The sequence below is a fragment of the Pseudophryne corroboree genome, chromosome 12, assembly GCF_028390025.1.
Source record: "Pseudophryne corroboree isolate aPseCor3 chromosome 12, aPseCor3.hap2, whole genome shotgun sequence".
Classification (NCBI taxonomy): Eukaryota; Metazoa; Chordata; class Amphibia; order Anura; family Myobatrachidae; genus Pseudophryne; species Pseudophryne corroboree.
This window is the reverse complement of record NC_086455.1, coordinates 177,649,611-177,671,054: the sequence shown is the minus strand read 5'-3', so window position 1 is coordinate 177,671,054 and position 21,444 is coordinate 177,649,611. Positions and strand designations below refer to the sequence as shown.

Sequence of the window (21,444 nt, the reverse complement as noted above, 5' to 3'; positions counted from 1 at the left end):
TGATTGATCCCTGGGTGGATAATTTAGCAGGGTGGACAGAGAAAGCAGGACAGGACCCATTCCCACGGGAAGGCAGTAATTACCCTTTCTATATGGATATGGTTAAAGGTCTTTGTTTAGGGGACAGGGAAGCCTGGCCGTGGTATGATCATGATCCACAATGGGATATGACATATATGCGGGCCGGGGGTGAGCAGTGGCTGACCATAGCGCCCTATTGGTATGATAAATCCATCAATAAGAAACAAAGGAGGATTAAAAATATCAGTTCCCAACAGCACAGAAAGGAGGAAGTGAGAACCTGTAAATCTTTGAAAACCCTCTCGCCTCCCCCTTACAGCCCAATATATCCTGCTCTTAAAGACACAGATCTCTTAGCAGCAGTAACCCTTTCACAACAGATGGGATCGCCTCCACCTCCACTGCTAGAAAATGCGTCCACTAGCTCTATCCCTAACGCACCAGTAACCCAGAGTTTAGATAATAGTATAATAACCTCCCAGCCCACATCCCTTAAACAACCAGCCACCCGCCGCACAGCCGATTCCACTATCGCTGCCGAGGGCTCCTTCTCCCCCCATGTCACTCGAGGAGGAACTGAATTCTCTGACGGCGGTGAAGCTTCTTCCACCACCGTTGCCCTCCACTTACCCTTTATGACAGTGGGAGACCAAATGTTAATAAAACCCATTGAAATAGAAGATTTAGACAGGATAGTAAAACACTGTCCCAAGCCCACCATTACCCCCGATGGCTGTATATCTTATTTGCGCAAAGCTTGCAAAGGACGCAGCTATACACAAGAAGACATGAGGCTGATTATAGATGGTGTAACCGACCACTATAATGGATGGGATTGGACAAAGGTCCCTGCCATCCACACACCTGCTGCACAAAATAGTGCCGCTACCTACACCCTCAACACACAGACAGGTATCGAGAATATGTGGAAGGAAATTGATACACATATGAAGGAAGTCTTTAAAACCCGTGCTTCTTTGCCTGTCGCTGTAGCTTGTAAACAGAAGCCTTCAGAGTCTGTTACTGAGTTTTGGAAAAGGTTTAAGGACTGTTGGACAGATGACGCTGGCTTACCTTTGCTTAACTCGGAAAGCTTACTCATTTCCACCTTCATTAACAACCTTCTACCTTCTGTCATAGTTTCTGTTAAGCAAAGCGTCTCTTCCTGGACTTCTGATAGTACGAAAGATTTTGAAAAACATCTATATGAGAAAGAGGCTGCAGGGTGTTTTGATGTAAAGAAACCTGCACCCACTCATAACTATCAGAACTCCAGACGCTTTGACAGACAGAACCAACCCCGCAGTCAGGGAAGATTCCAAAGACCCCAACATAAATCACCTACAGGAGACATGGCCGGCAAACGGCACACCTCCTGTTACAACTGTGGCCAGGATGGTCACTGGGCAAGAGATTGCCCCCAGCCCCCTCAGACACCTCGACAGCCTGCTCTGAATCCTGCCCCCCAACAACACCCCCGCCCACGCCATGACAACCCTCTCTCTGATCATGTACGTTTCAGAGTTGACTGGCAAGACCCCGCGCACTGACGGGGCCCGGAGGAGGGTATCCCAGCCTTTATTCAACTCACCCGTCATTGGAAAGATTCACCTCTGCTGCCACTTATTATAAATGGAAGTAAAATTCCCTTTTTAGTGGACAGCGGTGCAACAACCAGTGTTTTGTGTTCTGACCTATATGATGGTGATTTGGAAAAGACTGCTCCTTCAATGGGAATCAATGGGATACCCACCAATGCCTACCTAACCAAGGCCCTCTCTGTCTCCACAACAAAGGGGTTGCGCATGGGCAAACATAGGTTCACAGTCATACCTGAGTGCCCCATCAACCTACTAGGTAGGGACCTGCTTAGCAAACTTTCCATCTCTATTCTGCCCTCACCTACTGGTACTGGGTTGGATATTGAATCCCCTCATTTTCCAATTTGGGAAATGACTACCAACATGCCTGACCTCGCCCAAGTAAACCCCACTCTTTGGTCAGAAGGTCCATATGACACTGGCCTAATCTCATGCACACCATATAAGGCCAATCTCAAACCCGACTCACAACCTGTTTATCAAAAGCAGTATCCCCTCTCACCAGAAAAGATAGAAGGTCTCCGCCCCATGATACAGCAATTCTTACAACAGGGTATTCTCAGACATATTGTATCACCATACTGTACTCCTGTGAACCCTGTTGCCAAAGCTGATGGCAGTATAAGATTTGTACAGGATCTCAGAGCGATCAATCAGCTAATAGTCCCAATTGCACCAATTGTTCCAGACGTAAACTCACTCATTTCTGCAATTCCTGCAGATGCTGCGTTCTTCTCTGTAATTGATTTGAAGAATGCCTTTTTCAGCATACCTGTAGATTCACAGACACAATTACTTTTTGCCTTTTCTTTTGAGGGTAAACAACTTACCTGGTGCAGATTACCCATGGGCTATATTGACTCACCCGTTGTCTATAGCATTGTACTCCAGGCCACATTGAGGCCCTGGCAACCTCACCATGGTTCAGTCCTGCTACAGTATGCAGATGATCTGCTGCTCTGTAGTCAAACTGAGGAGGCCTGCCGAGAGGATGGTGTTTCATTACTAAACTGGCTTTGTGAATGTGGACACAAGGTGTCCAAAACAAAAATGCAATGGTGTAAAAAGCATGTTGATTACTTAGGTTTTGTGCTCACTCAGGGAGAGAGGAAAATCAGTCCACAACGCATACAGTCTGTATTGGGCCTGGTCACCCCAACTACCCAGAAGGAACTACTGTCCTTCCTGGGTATGGTAAATTACTGCAGACAGTGGATATCTGATTGCTCCTATTATGATAACATTTTGAGACAAGCCACACTGAAGGACAAACCTAAAACTGTACAATGGTCACAAGAAATGTTAACTGCATATGAAAGTTTAAAATGTATGTTGATGAAAAGTCCGGCACTTGGCCTCCCCAATTATGTACTACCTTTCCATCTATATGCAAGGGACAATTGTAAAACCATGGCGGGGGTGCTCACACAGTTTCATGGAGGGAAGTTGCGCCCCGTGGCATTTTTTTCCAAAGTCATGCCAGTGTCTGTGCAAGGTATGCCTGCCTGCCTCAGGGCTTTGGCAGCCTGTGCAATGGTTGCAGAAATGGCCACTACCCTCACTTTAGGCCACACCACAGTACTCCACACCACACATGATGTCCTGGCAATACTTAAAGGCTTACACACACAGCACATGTCAGCACAACGCCTTAGTGGATATGAAGTACTTCTTTTGGGCAACCCTACACTTACCATCAAGTACACTGCCAGTTCTTCTGGCCCTACACCCATTCTCAATGCCCTTTTAGGCTTGAAAGGTCCCGAGGATGAACCACCCGACCTACATGACTGTGCTGCTTCCATTGAAGCTGAAACCTCTCCCAGACTTGACATGTCTCCCGTTCCCATACCAGGCGCAGACATAGTTTTTGTTGACGGCTCCTGTAGTAGGCCCAATGACAATACATACCAAGCTGGCTATGCCATTGTCACCCTCCCTGACACTGTGTTGGAAGCCCTACCAATACCTTATCAGTCCGCGCAAGCTGCAGAACTCATTGCACTCACTAGAGCATGTCAGCTCTACCAGAACAAGCCTGTTACCATTTACACTGACTCCAGATACGCCCACGGCGTTGTTCATGACCATGGGGTCATTTGGCAACGCCGTGGCTTTCTCGGGGCAGATGGTAAGGGTATCTCGCATGCGCAGCTCATCTCTGATCTGTTACATGCCATTACCCTCCCTTCTGACATTGCCATTATCCACTGCAAGGCACATACTGGCGGCAAGGATAATATCTCCCTTGGCAACGCCCTTGCAGACACTACTGCTAAACAAGCGGCCCTACAGCCTACTGCCCATTCTCACATGGCAGTCATGGCCCCTCCCTCCCTTGACAACGTCCATCTGCTCACTCAACTTCAAGCTGCTGCGACTAATACTGATCTCTCCGACTGGACTTACCCAATTCTGCAGAAAAATCCTAAATCAGGATTAATCTGCAAAGAGGGGAAACCCTGTATACCCCAGTCCAGTGCCCCTTTGCTCATTGCCCATTACCATGGTGTTGGTCACCATAGTAAAGCCACAACACTCCTCCTACTAACCAAGGATTTTTATGTTACTGAGGCCAAAACACTTGTGGACCAATATGTTAGCAGATGCATCACCTGCCTCAGGAACAACCCTAACAACCCTAATAAAGCGAAACACCAGCATCTTGAATACCCCACCACCCCTTTTACACACTTACAAATTGATTTTACCCATATCCCTGGCATAGGCAAACAAGAATATGCCCTGGTCATTGTAGATATGTTCTCTCGCTGGCCAGAAGTATTCCCAACTAAGTCAGAGGATGCTAAGACAGTAGCTAGAATCCTAACACAGGAAATCATCCCGAGATGGGGATGCCCATTGCAGATAAATAGCGACAAAGGCACAGCCTTTACAGCCAAAGTCACACAGGCCCTAGTGAAGGCCTTGCAAATAGAATGGAAGTTTCACAACCCGTACCACCCGCAGAGTTCAGGGGTCGTAGAAAGAATGAATAGGACCCTCAAAGACAAACTAAGGAAGGCCACAGGAGGTACCTTCCACAAATGGAAGCAAGTCCTCCCTATCATCCTAGCAGAAATTAGGATGACCCCACAGAAAACCCTAGGGTACTCCCCTTTTGAGATATTAATGGGTAGACCCTTCCCCACACCCTGGGCTAAGAAACCACTAGTAATACAGGAAGGAGATCTAGAATTAATAAGAGAGGAATACGTCAGGTCCCTTATAACCAGACTTGAGGAAATAGAACATGAAGTTGTTTGTAAAAATCCTTTGAATCCACAGGAACCAACACACCCTTTCAAGGTTGGAGACAGAGTCGTGGTAAAGGTGCTCCCCAGGAACAAGAGCCCAGGAGACTTCACCTATGGTCCCGAGACAGAAGTCGTAGCAGTGACCAGAACAGCAGTCCTGACTGACGAGGGGCCCACTTGGATTCATGCATCCCGAGTAAAGAAAGTTCCCAGACCAGACCTTGAAGAAGAAGCAAGTGATTCCCGCGAGGTACTAACGGGGGCAGACAGCCCTGACCTCCAACAAGGAGAAGATGGAGGTCTAGAAGGAAACAATTAAATGAGAATCATATTATATAGATTAATGATTCTAAGAGGGGAATGAAAGGGTTAAAGCTCGTCTCTGCTTCACATGTCATAGAATTGTTTGTGTTACAGAACTGTTTGTTCCAGCACATTTTTGCTACTGTCTTTGTCTGTTATCTTTTTATACCGTGTGCATAACTTTTCTGTTTGAGTACAAACTTGCCCATATATGTATATCCTTCCACTGCGGCAGTTCCTAGCCAATCATGTTATGTTAACCCCCTTTTGTGTTCTGTCCAATTAGTTATTGACTTGGGACATACACGCCCTAAATCCTTTCTTTTATATACTTTTGTTAAACAAACAATAAACAGTGTGAATCTTTACTGCTTGTGTTTTGCATGTTACTTGTAGCATAAGGTTTACACTCACGGACGTCTAAGAGACTATCACATCGAGGGTTAAAGAATAGAGGAGTAATCCTTACAGCTCCTTACCTCGGTGATGGACTGCCGCATAGGCCGAACGGGACCATATGTATCAAACGCCCATAAGCATGCGGCCTATGCGGAGGTACGGCAGAAGCTGTGTACGAAGGTCCGCAGCAGGTGGACCATCGTCCAATTAGAAAGGCGGTGGTCCGACCTGTGCTGAAGGCAGCCACTGTTGCTCGTTGAATTACAGCAGCAAATACGCGACCGTAAGTTATGCATACTGTAGAATTTGTGTGCGCATGAGTGTGTTTGCAGTTTAAAGTTGTGTAGTATTTGCATGCATAAGTATGTGCATGTTGTTTAACCTGGAGACAGAGGCAGAACTGTGGGAGGCAACGGAGTCAACTGCCGCCGGGCTCCTGCTTTGAAGGGGGGCACCTCTCCTAATGTTCTGTGTGTTCAGCGACATTAATCAATTAAGTTAATTGACAGCAGCCATTATCTCTTCCGTAGCCGACTTCCCCACTAGTCACTACACCTTACAAATCACACCCTCTTTATTATAGATACACTGGAAGCAGACACCTTACTGATGAAGCTATTTGCTCCTATAAAGGAAGCATGAGAATTCTAACTATATGAAGTTATTTCTCTGACAATTACAAGTAACTTCATATAGTTAGAATTCTCATACTTTCTATACTAGAGCAAATATCTCCATCAGTAAGGTGCATGCTTCCAGTGTAATAGGTTGTGGGTTCTAATCCTGGATATGACACTTGCAAATTAATTGTCAGAGAAATAATCAGCATTGTGAGTGACTAAGCAGATCTATGTAGGGTGTGGCTGGACCCATGCGTAGATCTGCCTAGTTGCAACAGGTCTTGTAGTAGCTTCATATAGTTAAAATCTGCAGGCTTGCTATGCAGGAGCAAATATATATAATGGGGGGGTCACCAATATTTTTCTTGCCTCCGGGCAACTGGGACAAACTTACGCCACTGCCTGGAGATATTTAAAATGTATGTTGGTAAGTATAGATGTTTGTATGGATGTATAGAGTATGTGTGGGTTGTATGTTGAGTAAAGTACAAACAGCATAGCAGTAATAATTGTGTTTTTTTTTCTAGTATGATAAAGTTTGTTGTTTTTTTATAAAAAATTGTAGGTTTCATGTTGATTATTGAGCAGGGTTTGTTGCTTTTTAACAAATATTTATGAAAACACATAAACTGTTCATTTCTCCTTAGAAAGAGCTGAAAGAAGAAGGGTCCAACAATGCCAACCCCCTCTCCCTCTCAAACTCCCTCTCCCCCTCAACCAAACACCCCCATTCAACCTCCCTCTCCCTCTCAATATAAAGTGCTTAAAGTGCTTAGGTCATGAAATGACCAACGCGTTTCATTCTGACGGACAAAACACGTTGGTCATTTCATGATCTTTCCCAGACTGACCTCCTTATCTAAGATAAGCACTTTATTTACATATATTTTATTTGATGTGCATTTTGTACTATTATTCTTTTACTCTCATTTTTTTCATTTTATATGAACTTTTATGCTCAAGCCATTTTTTTAGTAAATTCAGATTTGTTTTTTGTAAAATAAATATGTATTTTTTATAAAAAAAATTGTTATGTTCCTTTACAATAGACACCATTGGTCGCTGATGCCCATATTCCTACTAATTATTTTATGTTTGTTACATTTTCAGTAAACAAAAAAAATTCAACATTTTGTGTTGTGTTTTTTTTTTAGGAAAATATATATGTTGAGATGAAACATCACTTTGTAAGTGTTATAATGGAGAGTGATAAAGCAGCAAAAGAAAACCTTTTAAAAACACGGACTGTGACATGGCAGATAAGAGCAGTATGTATGCTACTTTATCACGCACCTTTTCTACACTTACAAAAAGATGAAGCATATACTGTATACTTGTAAAAAAACAAATAGATATTGTATGTCATACAGTCACGGATGAAACAATCTTTACAAAAATACCATTTTGTTTTTAATAACATATTTAAATTTAAAAAAAATCTGGGTATTGTGCAAATAGGACAACAAACATATTAAACTGATATGTTGTTGCATTAATTGCTGAATGTTACTGGACAATTAGGTTGTCAAACTCTTCATTTTGCAGTGTTTGAACACTTAATTGCTCAATCACATTGCAATTCCTCTGGGTAATTGTTATTTAAAAAACAAAATATTGTGCGATTATTTGCAAGCTAGCGAATGCAACGCACATGTACGACAAGCTCCATGTTACATGCGATGTGAATAGCATCCTTGCGAACGCATCGCTCCTGTGCAAGGCAAAATAGTAAACACCTCTTTTGTGTACTTGTGCACATTTTTGTGCACTCGTGTGTGGTGGGCGTGATTTTGCACTATTGCGTTAAGTTTGCATACTTGCGAACACTGCTTGCGTGTGCATTGAACTTCGATCAGGTCTAAATTACCCCCATGGTTTTGCCCAACTGCTAACAAATTTGCTGCTATGATCAGGCCTGAATTACCCTCCTAGTAACCAAGTTAATGAGGTTGAAAAAAATAAGAATTTACTTACCGATAATTCTATTTCTCATAGTCCGTAGTGGATGCTGGGGACTCCGTCAGGACCATGGGGAATAGCGGCTCCGCAGGAGACAGGGCACAAAAAGTAAGCTTTTAGGATCACATGGTGTGTACTGGCTCCTCCCCCTATGACCCTCCTCCAAGCCTCAGTTAGGTACTGTGCCCGGACGAGCGTACACAATAAGGAAGGATCTTGAATCCCGGGTAAGACTCATACCAGCCACACCAATCACACCGTACAACTTGTGATTTGAACCCAGTTAACAGTATGATAACAACGAAGAAGCCTCTGAAAAGATGGCTCACAACAATAATAACCCGATTTTTGTAACAATAACTATGTACAAGTATTGCAGACAATCCGCACTTGGGATGGGCGCCCAGCATCCACTACGGACTATGAGAAATAGAATTATCGGTAAGTAAATTCTTATTTTCTCTAACGTCCTAGTGGATGCTGGGGACTCCGTCAGGACCATGGGGATTATACCAAAGCTCCCAAACGGGCGGGAGAGTGCGGATGACTCTGCAGCACCGAATGAGAGAACTCCAGGTCCTCCTTAGCCAGAGTATCAAATTTGTAAAATTTTACAAACGTGTTCTCCCCTAACCACGTAGCTGCTCGGCAAAGTTGTAATGCCGAGACCCCTCGGGCAGCCGCCCAAGATGAGCCCACCTTCCTTGTGGAGTGGGCATTTACAGATTTAGGCTGTGGCAGGCCTGCCACAGAATGTGCAAGTTGGATTGTGCTACAGATCCAACGAGCAATCGTCTGCTTAGACGCAGGAGCACCCATCTTGTTGGGTGCATACAGGATAAACAGCGAGTCAGATTTTCTGACTCCAGCCGTCCTTGAAATATATATTTTCAATGCTCTGACAACGTCCAGCAACTTGGAGTCCTCCACGTCGCTAGTAGCCGCAGGCACCACAATAGGCTGGTTCAAGTGAAAAGCCGAAACCACCTTAGGCAGAAACTGAGGACGCGTCCGCAGTTCTGCCCTGTCCGAATGGAAAATCAGATATGGGCTTTTGTACGATAAAGCCGCCAACTCTGATACTCTCTTGGCTGAAGCCAGGGCCAGTAGCATGGTTACTTTCCATGTAAGATACTTCAAATCTACCGATTTGAGCGGCTCAAACCAATGGGATTTGAGAAAAAACCAAAACTACGTTGAGATCCCACGGTGCCACTGGAGGCACAATCGGGGGCTGTATATGTAGTACACCTTTGACAAAGGTTTGTACTTCAGGCACTGAAGCCAATTCTTTCTGGAAGAAAATCGATAAGGCCGAAATTTGAACCTTAATAGATCCCAATTTGAGGCCCATAGACAATCCTGCCTGCAGGAAATGTAGGAATCGACCCAATTGAAATTCCTCCGTTGGGGCCATCTTGGCCTCACACCACGCAACATATTTTCTCCAAATGCGGTGATAATGTTGTGCGGTCACTTCCTTCCTGGCTTTAATCAAGGTAGGAATAACTTCCTCTGGAATGCCCTTTTCTTTTAGAATCCGGCGTTCAACCGCCATGCCGTCAAACGCAGTCGCGGTAAGTCTTGGAACATACAAGGTCCCTGCTGAAGCAGATCCCTTCTTAACGGTAGAGGCCACGGCTCTTCCGTGAGCATCTCTTGAAGTTCCGGGTACCAAGTCCTTCTCGGCCAATCCGGAGCCACGAGTATTGTTCTTACTCCCCGTAGCCGTATAATTCTCAGTACCTTTGGTATGAGAGGCAGAGGAGGAAACACATACACGGACTGGTACACCCACGGTGTTACCAGAGCGTCCACAGCTATTGCCTGAGGGTCTCTTGACCTGGCGCAATATCTGTCCAGTTTCTTGTTGAGGCGGGACGCCATCATGTCCACCTTTGGTTTTTCCCAACGGTTCACAATCATGTGGAAGACTTCTGGATGAAGTCCCCACTCTCCCGGGTGGAGGTCGTGTCTGCTGAGGAAGTCTGCTTCCCAGTTGTCCACTCCCGGAATGAACACTACTGACAGTGCTATGACATGATTTTCCGCCCAGCGAAGAATCCTTGCAGCTTCTGTCATTGCTCTTCTGCTTCTCGTGCCGCCCTGTCTGTTTACGTGGGCGACTGCCGTGATGTTGTCCGACTGGATCAACACCGGCTGACCCTGAAGCAGCGGTTTTGCCAGGCTTAGAGCATTGTAAATCGCTCTTAGCTCCAGTATATTTATGTGAAGAGACGTCTCCAGGTTCGACCACACGCCCTGGAAGTTTCTTCCCTGTGTGACTGCTCCCCAGCCTCGTAGGCTGGCATCCGTAGTCACCAGGACCCAATCCTGTATGCCGAATCTGCGGCCCTCTAACAGATGGGCACTCTGCAACCACCACAGAAGAGACACCCTTGTTCTTGGTGACAGTGTTATCCGCTGATGCATGTGCAGATGCGATCCGGACCATTTGTCCAGCAGATCCCACTGAAATATTCGTGCGTGGAATCTGCCGAATGGAATTGCTTCGTAAGAAGCCACCATCTTTCCCAGGACTCTTGTGCATTGATGTACTGACACATTTCCTGGTTTTAGGAGGTTCCTGACAAGTTCGGATAACTCCCTTGCTTTCTCCTCCGGGAGAAACACCTTTTTCTGAACAGTGTCCAGAATCATTCCCAGGAACAGCAGACGTGTCGTCGGGGTCAATTGAGATTTTGGAAGATTCAGAATCCACCCGTGTTGTTGAAGCACTACTTGGGTTAGTGCTACTCCGACTTCCAGCTGTTCTCTGGACCTTGCCCTTATCAGGAGATCGTCCAAGTAAGGGATAATTAATACGCCTTTTCTTCGTAGAAGAACCATCATTTCGGCCATTACCTTGGTAAAGACCCGAGGTGCCGTGGACAAACCAAACGGCAGCGTTTGAAACTGATAATGACAGTTTTGTATCACGAACCTGAGATACCCTTGGTGTGAAGGGTAAATTGGGACATGCAGATAAGCATCTTTTATGTCCAGGGACACCATGAAGTCCCCTTCTTCCAGATTCGCTATCACTGCTCTGAGTGACTCCATCTTGAACTTGAATTTCTGTATGTACAGGTTCAAGGATTTCAGATTTAGAATAGGTCTTACCGAACCGTCCGGCTTCGGTACCACAAATAGTGTGGAATAATACCCCTTTCCCTGTTGTAGGAGGGGTACCTTGACTATCACCTGCTGAGAATACAGCTTGTGAATGGCTTCCAATACCGTCGCCCTTTCTGAGGGAGACGTTGGTAAAGCAGACTTTAGGAACCGGCGAGGGGGAGACTTTTCGAATTCCAACTTGTAACCCTGAGATACTACCTGCAGGATCCAAGGGTCCACCTGTGAGCGCGCCCACTGTGTGCTGAAAATCTTTAGTCGACCCCCCACCGCCCCTGAGTCCGCTTGCACAGCCCCAGCGTCATGCTGAGGGCTTTGTAGAAGCCGGGGAGGGCTTCTGTTCGTGGGAAGTAGTTGCTTGCTGCACCCTCTTACCCCTTCCTTTGCCTCTGGGCAAATATGACTGTCCTTTTGCCCGCTTGTTCTTATAGGAACGAAAGGACTGCGGCTGAAAAGACGGTGTCTTTTTCTGTTGGGAGGTGACCTGAGGTAAAAAAGTGGATTTTCCGGCTGTTGCCGTGGCCACCAGATCCGATAGACCGACCCCAAATAATTCCTCTCCTTTATACGGCAATACTTCCATATGCCGTTTGTAATCCGCATCACCTGACCACTGTCGCGTCCATAAACTTCTTCTGGCAGATATGGACATCGCACTTACTCTCGATGCCAGAGTGCAAATATCCCTCTGAGCATCTCGCATATAAAGAAAAGCATCCTTTAATTGCTCTATAGTCAATAAAATACTGTCCCTATCCAGGGTATCAATATTTTCAGTCAGGGAATCCGACCACACCACCCCAGCACTGCACATCCAGGCTGAGGCTATTGCTGGTCGCAGTATAACACCAGTATGTGTGTATATACTCTTCAGGGTAGTTTCCAGCCTCCTATCAGCTGGATCCTTGAGGGCGGCCGTATCAGGAGACGGTAACGCCACTTGTTTTGATAAGCGTGTGAGCGCCTTATCCACCCTAGGGGGTGTTTCCCAGCGCGCCCTAACCTCTGGTGGGAAAGGGTATAATGCCAATAACTTCTTTGAAATTAGCAGTTTTCTATCGGGGTTAACCAACGCTTCATCACACACGTCATTCAATTCCTCTGATTCTGGAAAAGCTACAGGTAGTTTTTTCACACCCCACATAATACCCCCCTTTGAGGTACCTGCAGTATCAGAGATATGCAAAGCCTCCTTCATTGCCGTCATCATATAACGTGTGGCCCTATTGGAAAATACGTTTCTTTCTTCACCGTCGACACTAGATTCATCTGTGTCGGTACCTGTGTCGACTGACTGAGGTAAGGGACGTTTTACAGCCCCTGACGGTGCCTGAGACGCCTGGACAGGTACTAACTGGTTTTCCGGCCGTCTCACGTCGTCAACTGACTTTTGCAGCGTGCTAACATTATCACGTAATTCCATAATTAAAGCCATCCATTCCGGTGTCGACTCCCTAGGGGGTGACATCACCATTACCGGCAATTGCTCCGCCTCCACACCAACATCGTCCTTATACATGTCGACACACACGTACCGACACACAGCAGACACACAGGGAATGCTCTTATCGAAGACAGGACCCCACTAGCCCTTTGGGGAGACAGAGGGAGAGTTTGCCAGCACACACCAAAGCGCTATAAAAATTTATATAAACAACCCTAAAAGGTGTTGTTTCTGTTATATGCGCTTAATATATAAAAATATCGCCAAAATATGCCCCCCTTCTCTGTTTTACCCTGTTTCTGTAGTGCAGTGCAGGGGAGAGTCCTGGGAGCCTTCCTCACAGCGGAGCTGAGCAGGAAAATGGCGCTGTGTGCTGAGGAGAATAGGCCCCGCCCCCTAAAACGGCGGGCTCTTCTCCCGGAGTTTGCGATATATGGCAGGGGTTAAATACATCCATATAGCCTCAAGGGCTATATGTGATGTATTTTAGCCATAGAAAAAGGTATTATACATTGCTGCCCAGGGCGCCCCCCCCAGCGCCCTGCACCCTCAGTGACCGCTGGTGTGAAGTGTGCCGACAACAATGGCGCACAGCTGCAGTGCTGTGCGCTACCTTATGAAGACTGAAAAGTCTTCTGCCGCCTGTTTCCGGACCTCTGGACCTCTTCAACTTCGGCATCTGCAAGGGGGGTCGGCGGCACGGCTCCGGGACCGGACTCCATGGCTGGGCCTGTGTTCGATCCCTCTGGAGCTAATGGTGTCCAGTAGCCTAAGAAGCAAATCCATCCTGCACGCAGGTGAGTTCACTTCTCTCCCCTAAGTCCCTCGTAGCAGTGAGCCTGTTGCCAGCAGGACTCACTGAAAATAAGAAACCTAAAAAACTTTTTCTAAGCAGCTCTTTATGAGAGCCACCTAGATTGCACCCTGCTCGGATGGGCACAAAAACCTAACTGAGGCTTGGAGGAGGGTCATAGGGGGAGGAGCCAGTACACACCATGTGATCCTAAAAGCTTACTTTTTGTGCCCTGTCTCCTGCGGAGCCGCTATTCCCCATGGTCCTGACGGAGTCCCCAGCATCCACTAGGACGTTAGAGAAAGGCAATTTGCCCATTGAGTTCAACCTGTATATAACTTTTACCCTATTCTGTATTTAGCTAAAGCTTACTATAATGTCCCAGCTGAAGTGATGTTTTAGGACTAATTATCAACTATAATTTGTGCTCTTCCTAAAATATAATTATTTTAAATGCTATATCCTTGGATATCTTTTTCAATTAGATATTTATCTAAACCATTTGTAAATGTATTTACCAAGTCCACCATTACTACCTTCTCTGGCAGAGAGTTCCAAATCCTTATGACCCTTACTGTGAAGAACCCTTTCCTACGTTGGGTACATTTAAATACCCATTGTAGTTATCTTGTTTCCTGAAGTTATATTTCATAGGATAACATGAATAAGAAATAGTCATTAAGCAAACATGTATTCTGCTCTTCTAATTTATACATTACCTGCATTCTCCAGGATGCACACAAAATCCATTTTTAGAATGACAGCCTGGCCTGCAAATTCCTAGAAGAAAGATATATTATTTGTAGAATTCATGACTTAAAAAAACATGTGTACGTTCCAAATTATTGCACTGTGGTAAATGCAGTGTTAGTGCATACTTCTCCAAGTGCTCAAGGCTGCAAAACTGGAACAACATTGGACTATTTACCAAACAAGCTCCTACTGTATAAGACATAGGACTTTGCTATGAATACAATGAATCCATATTTTAATTTTAGAGATACTTTATTTAGTTAATTCATTATTTCAATTAAACCGTCCTTCAAAAAAAAAAAAAAAGATCTGTTGAATATCAAATATAATAATGTGTACATGTAATTAATATTAAAATGATGGAGGGGTCTAAAACCTATATAATATTTTTATAATATATGTTATTTTTGCACTCACTTGGAATTGCTAATATTGCAAGGAAATCAGGGGTTTGGAAACAATTAGTCAAATCCTAAGTTTGCTAAAACAGGTATCTTGGAGTGCATCTGTAATAATAAGTGCATGGAGGACGAGGACAATCAGGTAGCCAGCTGGGTCACAGTTAGAAGGAAGAAAAAGAGGGGGAGGGAGGACATCTCCAAACTGCCAAACCCCAATAAATTCACCCGATTGGACGAAGATTCTGTGGATGGCTGTGAGGAAATGACGGAGCTGGAGGACATCATTCCCTCTAGCAACTGGAAGAGCGGTCCCTCCGGCACAAAGGGGATAAGAGAAATGAGGTACCTAGTCAGATTGTGGTGGTAGGGGATTCTATAATCGGGAGGACAGACAGGGCAATCTGCTACCGGGATCGTGATCGTCGTACAGTCTGTTGTCTCCCGGGTGCCGGGTACGACACATTGCGGACCAGGTAGAAAGATTATTGGGAGGGGCTGGGAACCACCCGGTGCATGTTGGCACCAACGACAAAGTTAGTGGTGGGTGGGATGTCCTTAAGAAAGATTACTGGGACTTAGGCCACAAATTAAAGGCAAAGACATCTAAGGTAATAGGTAATATTCTCCGAAATATTACCTATGCCACGCGCTAGCCCAGGGAGGCAGAGGGAGATTAGGGAGGTAAATGTGTGGCTTAGGGATTGGTGCAGGAAGGAAGGGTTTGTGTTCCTGGAAAACTGGGCGAACTTCTTAGTCAGGCGCCATCTTTTTTGTCGCAATGGATTGCACCTGAATGAGGAGGGGGCAGTGGTGCTGGGGGGAAGGATGGTTAGAAGGTTGGAGGAGATTTTAAACTAGGAGCCTGGGGGGAGGGTTTAGCTCAAAACTACTGGTCAAGCAGTGAGAATAGATAAGATGGAGGTAGTGAACTAATTGGGGGTGGAGAAGGGGGGAGGGAAAGAGCAGCTGGCAAGGATATTAGCTTTAATATTAACAAGGTTATTACCAAGGATATTGCAAAAAAAAAAAAAAACTAACGACGATTATGGGTCATCAATACTGCATATAGAAAATTATGTCCCTAGCATGAGAGAGAATAATTACCTTAAATGTATGTATATAAACACTAGAAGCCTTACAGAGAAAAAGGAGGAATTGGAAGTCCTTTCAGCAAACAGTATAATATTATAGATATTACTGAAACTTGGTGGGACGAATCTCATGATTGGACAGTCAATCTGGAGGATTATATGCTGTTCAGGAGAGATAGACTAAATAAATGGGGTGGAGGGGTATGGCTTTACGTAAGGTTTTTTTAAAAGCTGAAAACCGGGAAGATATTAACGAGGGGACTGCAAATACTGTTGAGACTTTATGGGTAGAATTTACATGCTGGGGAAAGGGAACAAAAAAAATATTATTAGGGCTATGCTACAAGCCGCCTGGTATTAATGTGTCTGATGAGGAATTGTTACTGAATCAAATTGGAAAAAGCATCAGGATTAGATGACGTAATAGTGATGGGAGATTTTAACTATACGGAAATTAACCGGAAAAATGATTCATGTGACACTGCTGGGGTAAAAGGTTTTTAAACACAGTAAATGATCACTACTTACTTCAACTAATTGAGGAACCAACTAGGTAGAATGCAATCTTAGACCTGGTATTAACAAACAATGGGGGAATTGATATCAAATATTATAGTAGGGGAGCCCATGGGAAACAGTGACCACAATATGGTCACATTCAATATCAGTTTTCATAAGCAGCCCTATATAAGCTCAACTAGGAGTCTAAACTTTAGCAAACCCAATTTTGACTTGATGAGGGAAGCATTAAGTGACATTGAATGGGAAATTTTGTTTCGAGGAAAAAATACTGCAGAGAAATAGGATGTATTAAAAATGCTGCTCAATAACTATACTCGAAAATTTATTCCCATGGACAGCAAACGAAGGAGTAATAATTGCAAACCAATGCGGCTTAACAGAAAGATTAAGGAAATAATGGGCAAAAAGAGGAGAGCATTCAAAAAATACAAATCAGACAGGAATGCAGAGTCATTTCAGCACTATAAGGATTGTAATAAAATATGCAAAAAAGAAATAAGAGCTGCTAAAGTAGAAACGGAAAAGCTAATTGCAAGGGGAAGCAAATCAAACTCCAAAAAGTTTTTAAGTACATCAACAGCAAAAGATTAAAGAAGAAGAGTATAGGCCCTTTAAAGGATGAGCTGGGCATCTTAATCAAAAATGCTAATGACATAGCGGAAAAATTTAATTAGTTTTTCTCATCTGTTTTCACAAGAAAGGACCAGATGCCGGGATTAACACATAACCTCAGCAATGATAATGTCTCACTGCTAAGTGCTTATTTAAGTGAGGAAGTAGTCTGTGACCGATTAAAAAAAGTAAGATAAATAAGTCACCTGGCCCCAATGTAATTCACCCAAGGGTTATCAGGGAGCTACACTCCGAACTAGTAAAACCACTATTTTTGATCTTCAACGATTCACTTACATCAGGAATGGTTCCCAAAGACTAGCATATAGTGGAAGTTGTGCCGATATTCAAAAAGGGAAGTAAATCTGATCCAGGAAATTATAGACCAGTAAGTCTTACATCTATAGTGGAGAAAGTACTGGAAGGTATTTTAAGGGATAGCATACAGAAGTTCCTTGAAGCCAATAAGGTTATTAATAGGAACCAACATGGATTTGTGAAGGATAGATCACGTCAAACAAACTTATTAGGCTTTTATGAAACTGTTAGAGCGAACCTAGATCAGGGTAAGAAGGTGGATGTAATCTTTTTAGACTTTACTAAACCTTTCGACACAGTACCACACATGAGACTTATCTATAAGTTACAAGAACTGGGGCTAGGAAGCACAATATGCACTTGGGTTAGAAATTGGTTAGATAATAGGGAGCAGCGAGTTGTGGTAAATGGAACTTTTTTGAATTGGATTGAAGTACTAAGTGGTGTGGCACAAGGGTCTGTACTTGAACCACTATCATTCAACATTTTCATAAATGATCCTGCAGTAAGTCAAGAGAGCATGGTGTAAATTTTGCAGACAATAGTAAACTGTGTAAGGTTATAAATTTGGAGGGGGATGCTGAGTCTCTTCATAATGACTTAAACATAGAAACATAGAAACATAGAATTTGTCAGCAGATAAGAACCACTTGGTCCATCTAGTCTGCACCTTTTGTTTACATTATTTTTTTTATCTCTAACCTTATTTGATCCTTATTTCTTTGTAAGGATATCCTTATGTCTATCCCATGCATGTTTAAATTGCTCTACTGTCTTAGCCTCTACCACCTCTGATGGGAGGCTATTCCACTTGTCCACTACCCTTTCTGTGAAGTAATTTTTCCGCAAATTTCCCCTGAACCTCGCCCCTCCAGTCTCAGTGCATGTCCTCGTGTCCTATTGCTTCTCTTCATTTGGAGAATGTTTCCCTCCTGGACTTTGTTAAAACCCTTGATATATTTGAAAGTTTCTATCATGTCCCCCCTTTCCCTTCTCTGCTCCAAACTATACATAGAGATTTCTTAGTCTTTCTGGGTATGTTTTGTGATGTAGGCCATGCACCATTTTAGTTGCCCTTCTTTGTACAGTTTCTAATGTATTAATATCCTTTTGAAGATATGACCTCCAGAATTGAACACAGTATTCTAGATGAGGCCGTACCAATGACCTATACAGTGGCATTATTACTTCTTTCTTTCTGCTGCTGATTCCTCTCCCAATGCAGCCAAGCATCTGACTAGCCTTCCTCATTGCTTTGTAACATTGCTTACCTGCCTTTAAGTCATCTGAAATAGTGACTCCTAGATCCCTTTCCTCCTCAGTAGTTTCCAGTATAGTGCCATTAATACTATATTTATCCTTTATGTCACCTGAAATAGTGACTCCTAGATCCCTTTCCTCCTCAGTAGTTTCCACTATAGTGCTATTAATACTATATTTATCCTTTATGTCACCTGAAATAGTGACTCCTAGATCCCTTTCGTCCTCAGTAGTTTCCAGTATAGTGCCATTAATACTATATTTATCCATTATGTCACCTGAAATAGTGACTCCTAGATCCCTTTCCTCCTCAGTAGTTTCCAGTATAGTGCCATTAATACTATATTTATCCTTTATGTCACCTGAAATAGTGACTCCTAGATCCCTTTCCTCCTCAGTAGCTCCCAGTATAGCGCCATTAATACTATATTTATCCTTTATGTCACCTGAAATAGTGACTCCTACATCCCTTTCCTCCTCAGTAGTTCCCAGTATAGTGCCATTAATACTATATTTATCCTTTATGTCACCTGAAATAGTGACTCCTAGATCCCTTTTCTCCTCAGTAGTTCCCAGTATAGTGTCATTAATACTATATTTATCCTTTATGTCACCTGAAATAGTGACTCCTAGATCCCTTTCCTCCTCAGTAGTTCCCAGTATAGTGCCATTAATACTATATCTATCCTTTATGTCACCTGAAATAGTGATTCCTAGATCCCTTTCCTCCTCAGTAGTTTCCAGTATAGCGCCATTAATACTATATTTATCCTTTATGTCACCTGAAATAGTGACTCCTAGATCCCTTTCCTCCTCAGTAGTTTCCAGTATAGTGCCATTAATACTATATTTATCCTTAATGTCACCTGAAATAGTGACTCCTAGATCCCTTTCCTCCTCAGTAGTTTCCAGTATAGTGCCATTAATACTATATTTAGCCTTTATGTCACCTGAAATAGTGACTCCTAGATCCATTTCCTCCTCAGTAGTTTCCAGTATAGTGCCATTAATACTATATTTAGCCTTTGGATTTTTGAGACCCAAGTGCATGATTTGAACTGTAAGCATGGGCAGCAAAATAGAGAATGAGGTTCAATATAGAAAAATGTAAGGTAGTGCACTTTGGTAGCAAGTACAAAAATACCACCTACATACTAAATGGGGTAAGACTAGGGTATTCTGAACTAGAAAAAGACTTTGGTGTTCTCATAGATAACAAACTTAGCAGTAGTACCCAAAGTAGGATTGCAGCAAAGAAGGCAAACAAGGTATTAGCATGCATAAAGTAGGGAATTGATGCAAGGGATGAGTGTGTTATACTCCCATTATATAAATCCCTAGTGATGCCACATCTCGTATATTGTGCACAATTTTGGGCACCATACTACCAAAAGGATATCCTGGAACTAGAAAAAGTTCAGAGGCGGGCAAGCAAACTGATTAAGGGGCTAGAAAAGCTAGAATACGAGGAAAGGCTTTGTAATCTAGGCATGTTCACACTGGAAAAGTGGAGATTAAGAGGGGACAGGATTAACATTTACAAGTATATAAGGGGACAATACACAGAGCTTGCGGGGATCTGTTTTTGGTAAGAACAACAAAGAGAACACGTGGACATCCGTTTAAGTTGGAGGAGAGGAGGACACGTGGAAATTCGTTTAGGTTGCGGGGGGGGGGGGGCGGGACGCGGCAGCTGCGTGATGCCACACGCAGCTGCTGCGACCCGGGACGCAGCAAGTAGTGAATATGGTGCACAATTTTGGGCACCATACTACCAAAAGGATATCCTGGAACTAGAAAAGGTTCAGAGGCGGGCTACCAAACTGATTAAGGGGATAGAAAAGCTAGAATACGAGGAAAGGCTTGCTAATCTAGGCATGTTCAATAACAATGGGGCTAATTCAGACTGGATCTCTGCAGCGGCAGCGATCGCAGTCTGAATTTTTTTGTGGAGTGCGCACATGCAACCTGGGAGCCCAGTGAGATGCTGAAAGCATCTCTGGGCTGCGATCGCCTCTGACTGATTGACAGGCAGAGGAGGTCGCGGTGCAGGAGGGGGTGTGCCAATGGCGTTAGAATGCTGTTGGCGGGGCACGGTCCGGACAACAGAGGCATGTCTGAACCATTGAGGGGGCGGGCAGCGGCAGCTGTGTGATGTCACACGCAGCCGCTGCGACCCGGGACACGGCAAGTAGTGAATATCGTGCACAATTTTGGGCAACATACTACCAAAAGGATATCCTGGAACAAGAAAAGGCTCAGAGGCGGGCCACCAAACTGATTAAGGGGATAGAAAAGCTAGAATACGAGGAAAGGCTTGCTAATCTAGGTTTGCTAATCTAGCCGCTGGATCACTGCTGGCTGTCTCCCTCTTGCCCGATCACAATGCTGGCTGTCTCTCTTTCTCTCTCCCCCCTCCCTCGTATCACTGCTGGCTGTCTCTCATTAGTCCGATCACAATGCTGGCTGTCTCTCTCTTTCTCTCTCTCCCCCCCCCCCACCCCGATCACTGCTGGCTGTCTCTCTCTTGCCCGGTCACAATGCTGGCTGTATCTCTCTTTCTCTCCCCCCCACCTCCCGGATCACTGCTGGCTGTCTCTCATTAGCCCGATCACAATGCTGGTTGTCTCTCTCTTTCTCTTCCCCCCCCCCCCCCGGATCACTGCTGGCTGTCTCTCTTTTGCCCGATCACAATGCTGGCTGTCTCTCTATTTCTCTCTCCCCTCCTCCCCCGTATCACTGTGCAAGCTGTCTCTTACTTGCCCAATCACAATGCTGGCTGTCTCTCTCTTTCTCAATCCCCCCTCCCCCATATCACTGCTGGCTGTCTCTCTTGCCTGATCACAGTGCTGGCTGTCTCTCTCTTGTCCAATCACAGTGATGGCTGTCTCTCTCTTTCTCTCTCTCCCCCCCCCACCCCGATCACTGCTGGCTGTCTCTCTCTTGCCCGGTCAC

At 44.5% G+C, this 21,444-nt stretch overlaps 1 protein-coding gene across 1 annotated transcript in view; it reads right to left on the bottom strand.

Annotated features, from left to right (window-relative positions):
• Positions 1-21,444, bottom strand: part of DLK1 (delta like non-canonical Notch ligand 1) — a 136,560-nt gene that overhangs the window by 108,967 nt on the left and 6,149 nt on the right. Inside the window, exon 3 of the mRNA XM_063947484.1 lies at positions 14,252-14,312. Within this exon, the coding sequence (XP_063803554.1) occupies positions 14,252-14,312 (61 nt within the window). The remainder of the gene's footprint in view (positions 1-14,251; positions 14,313-21,444) is intronic.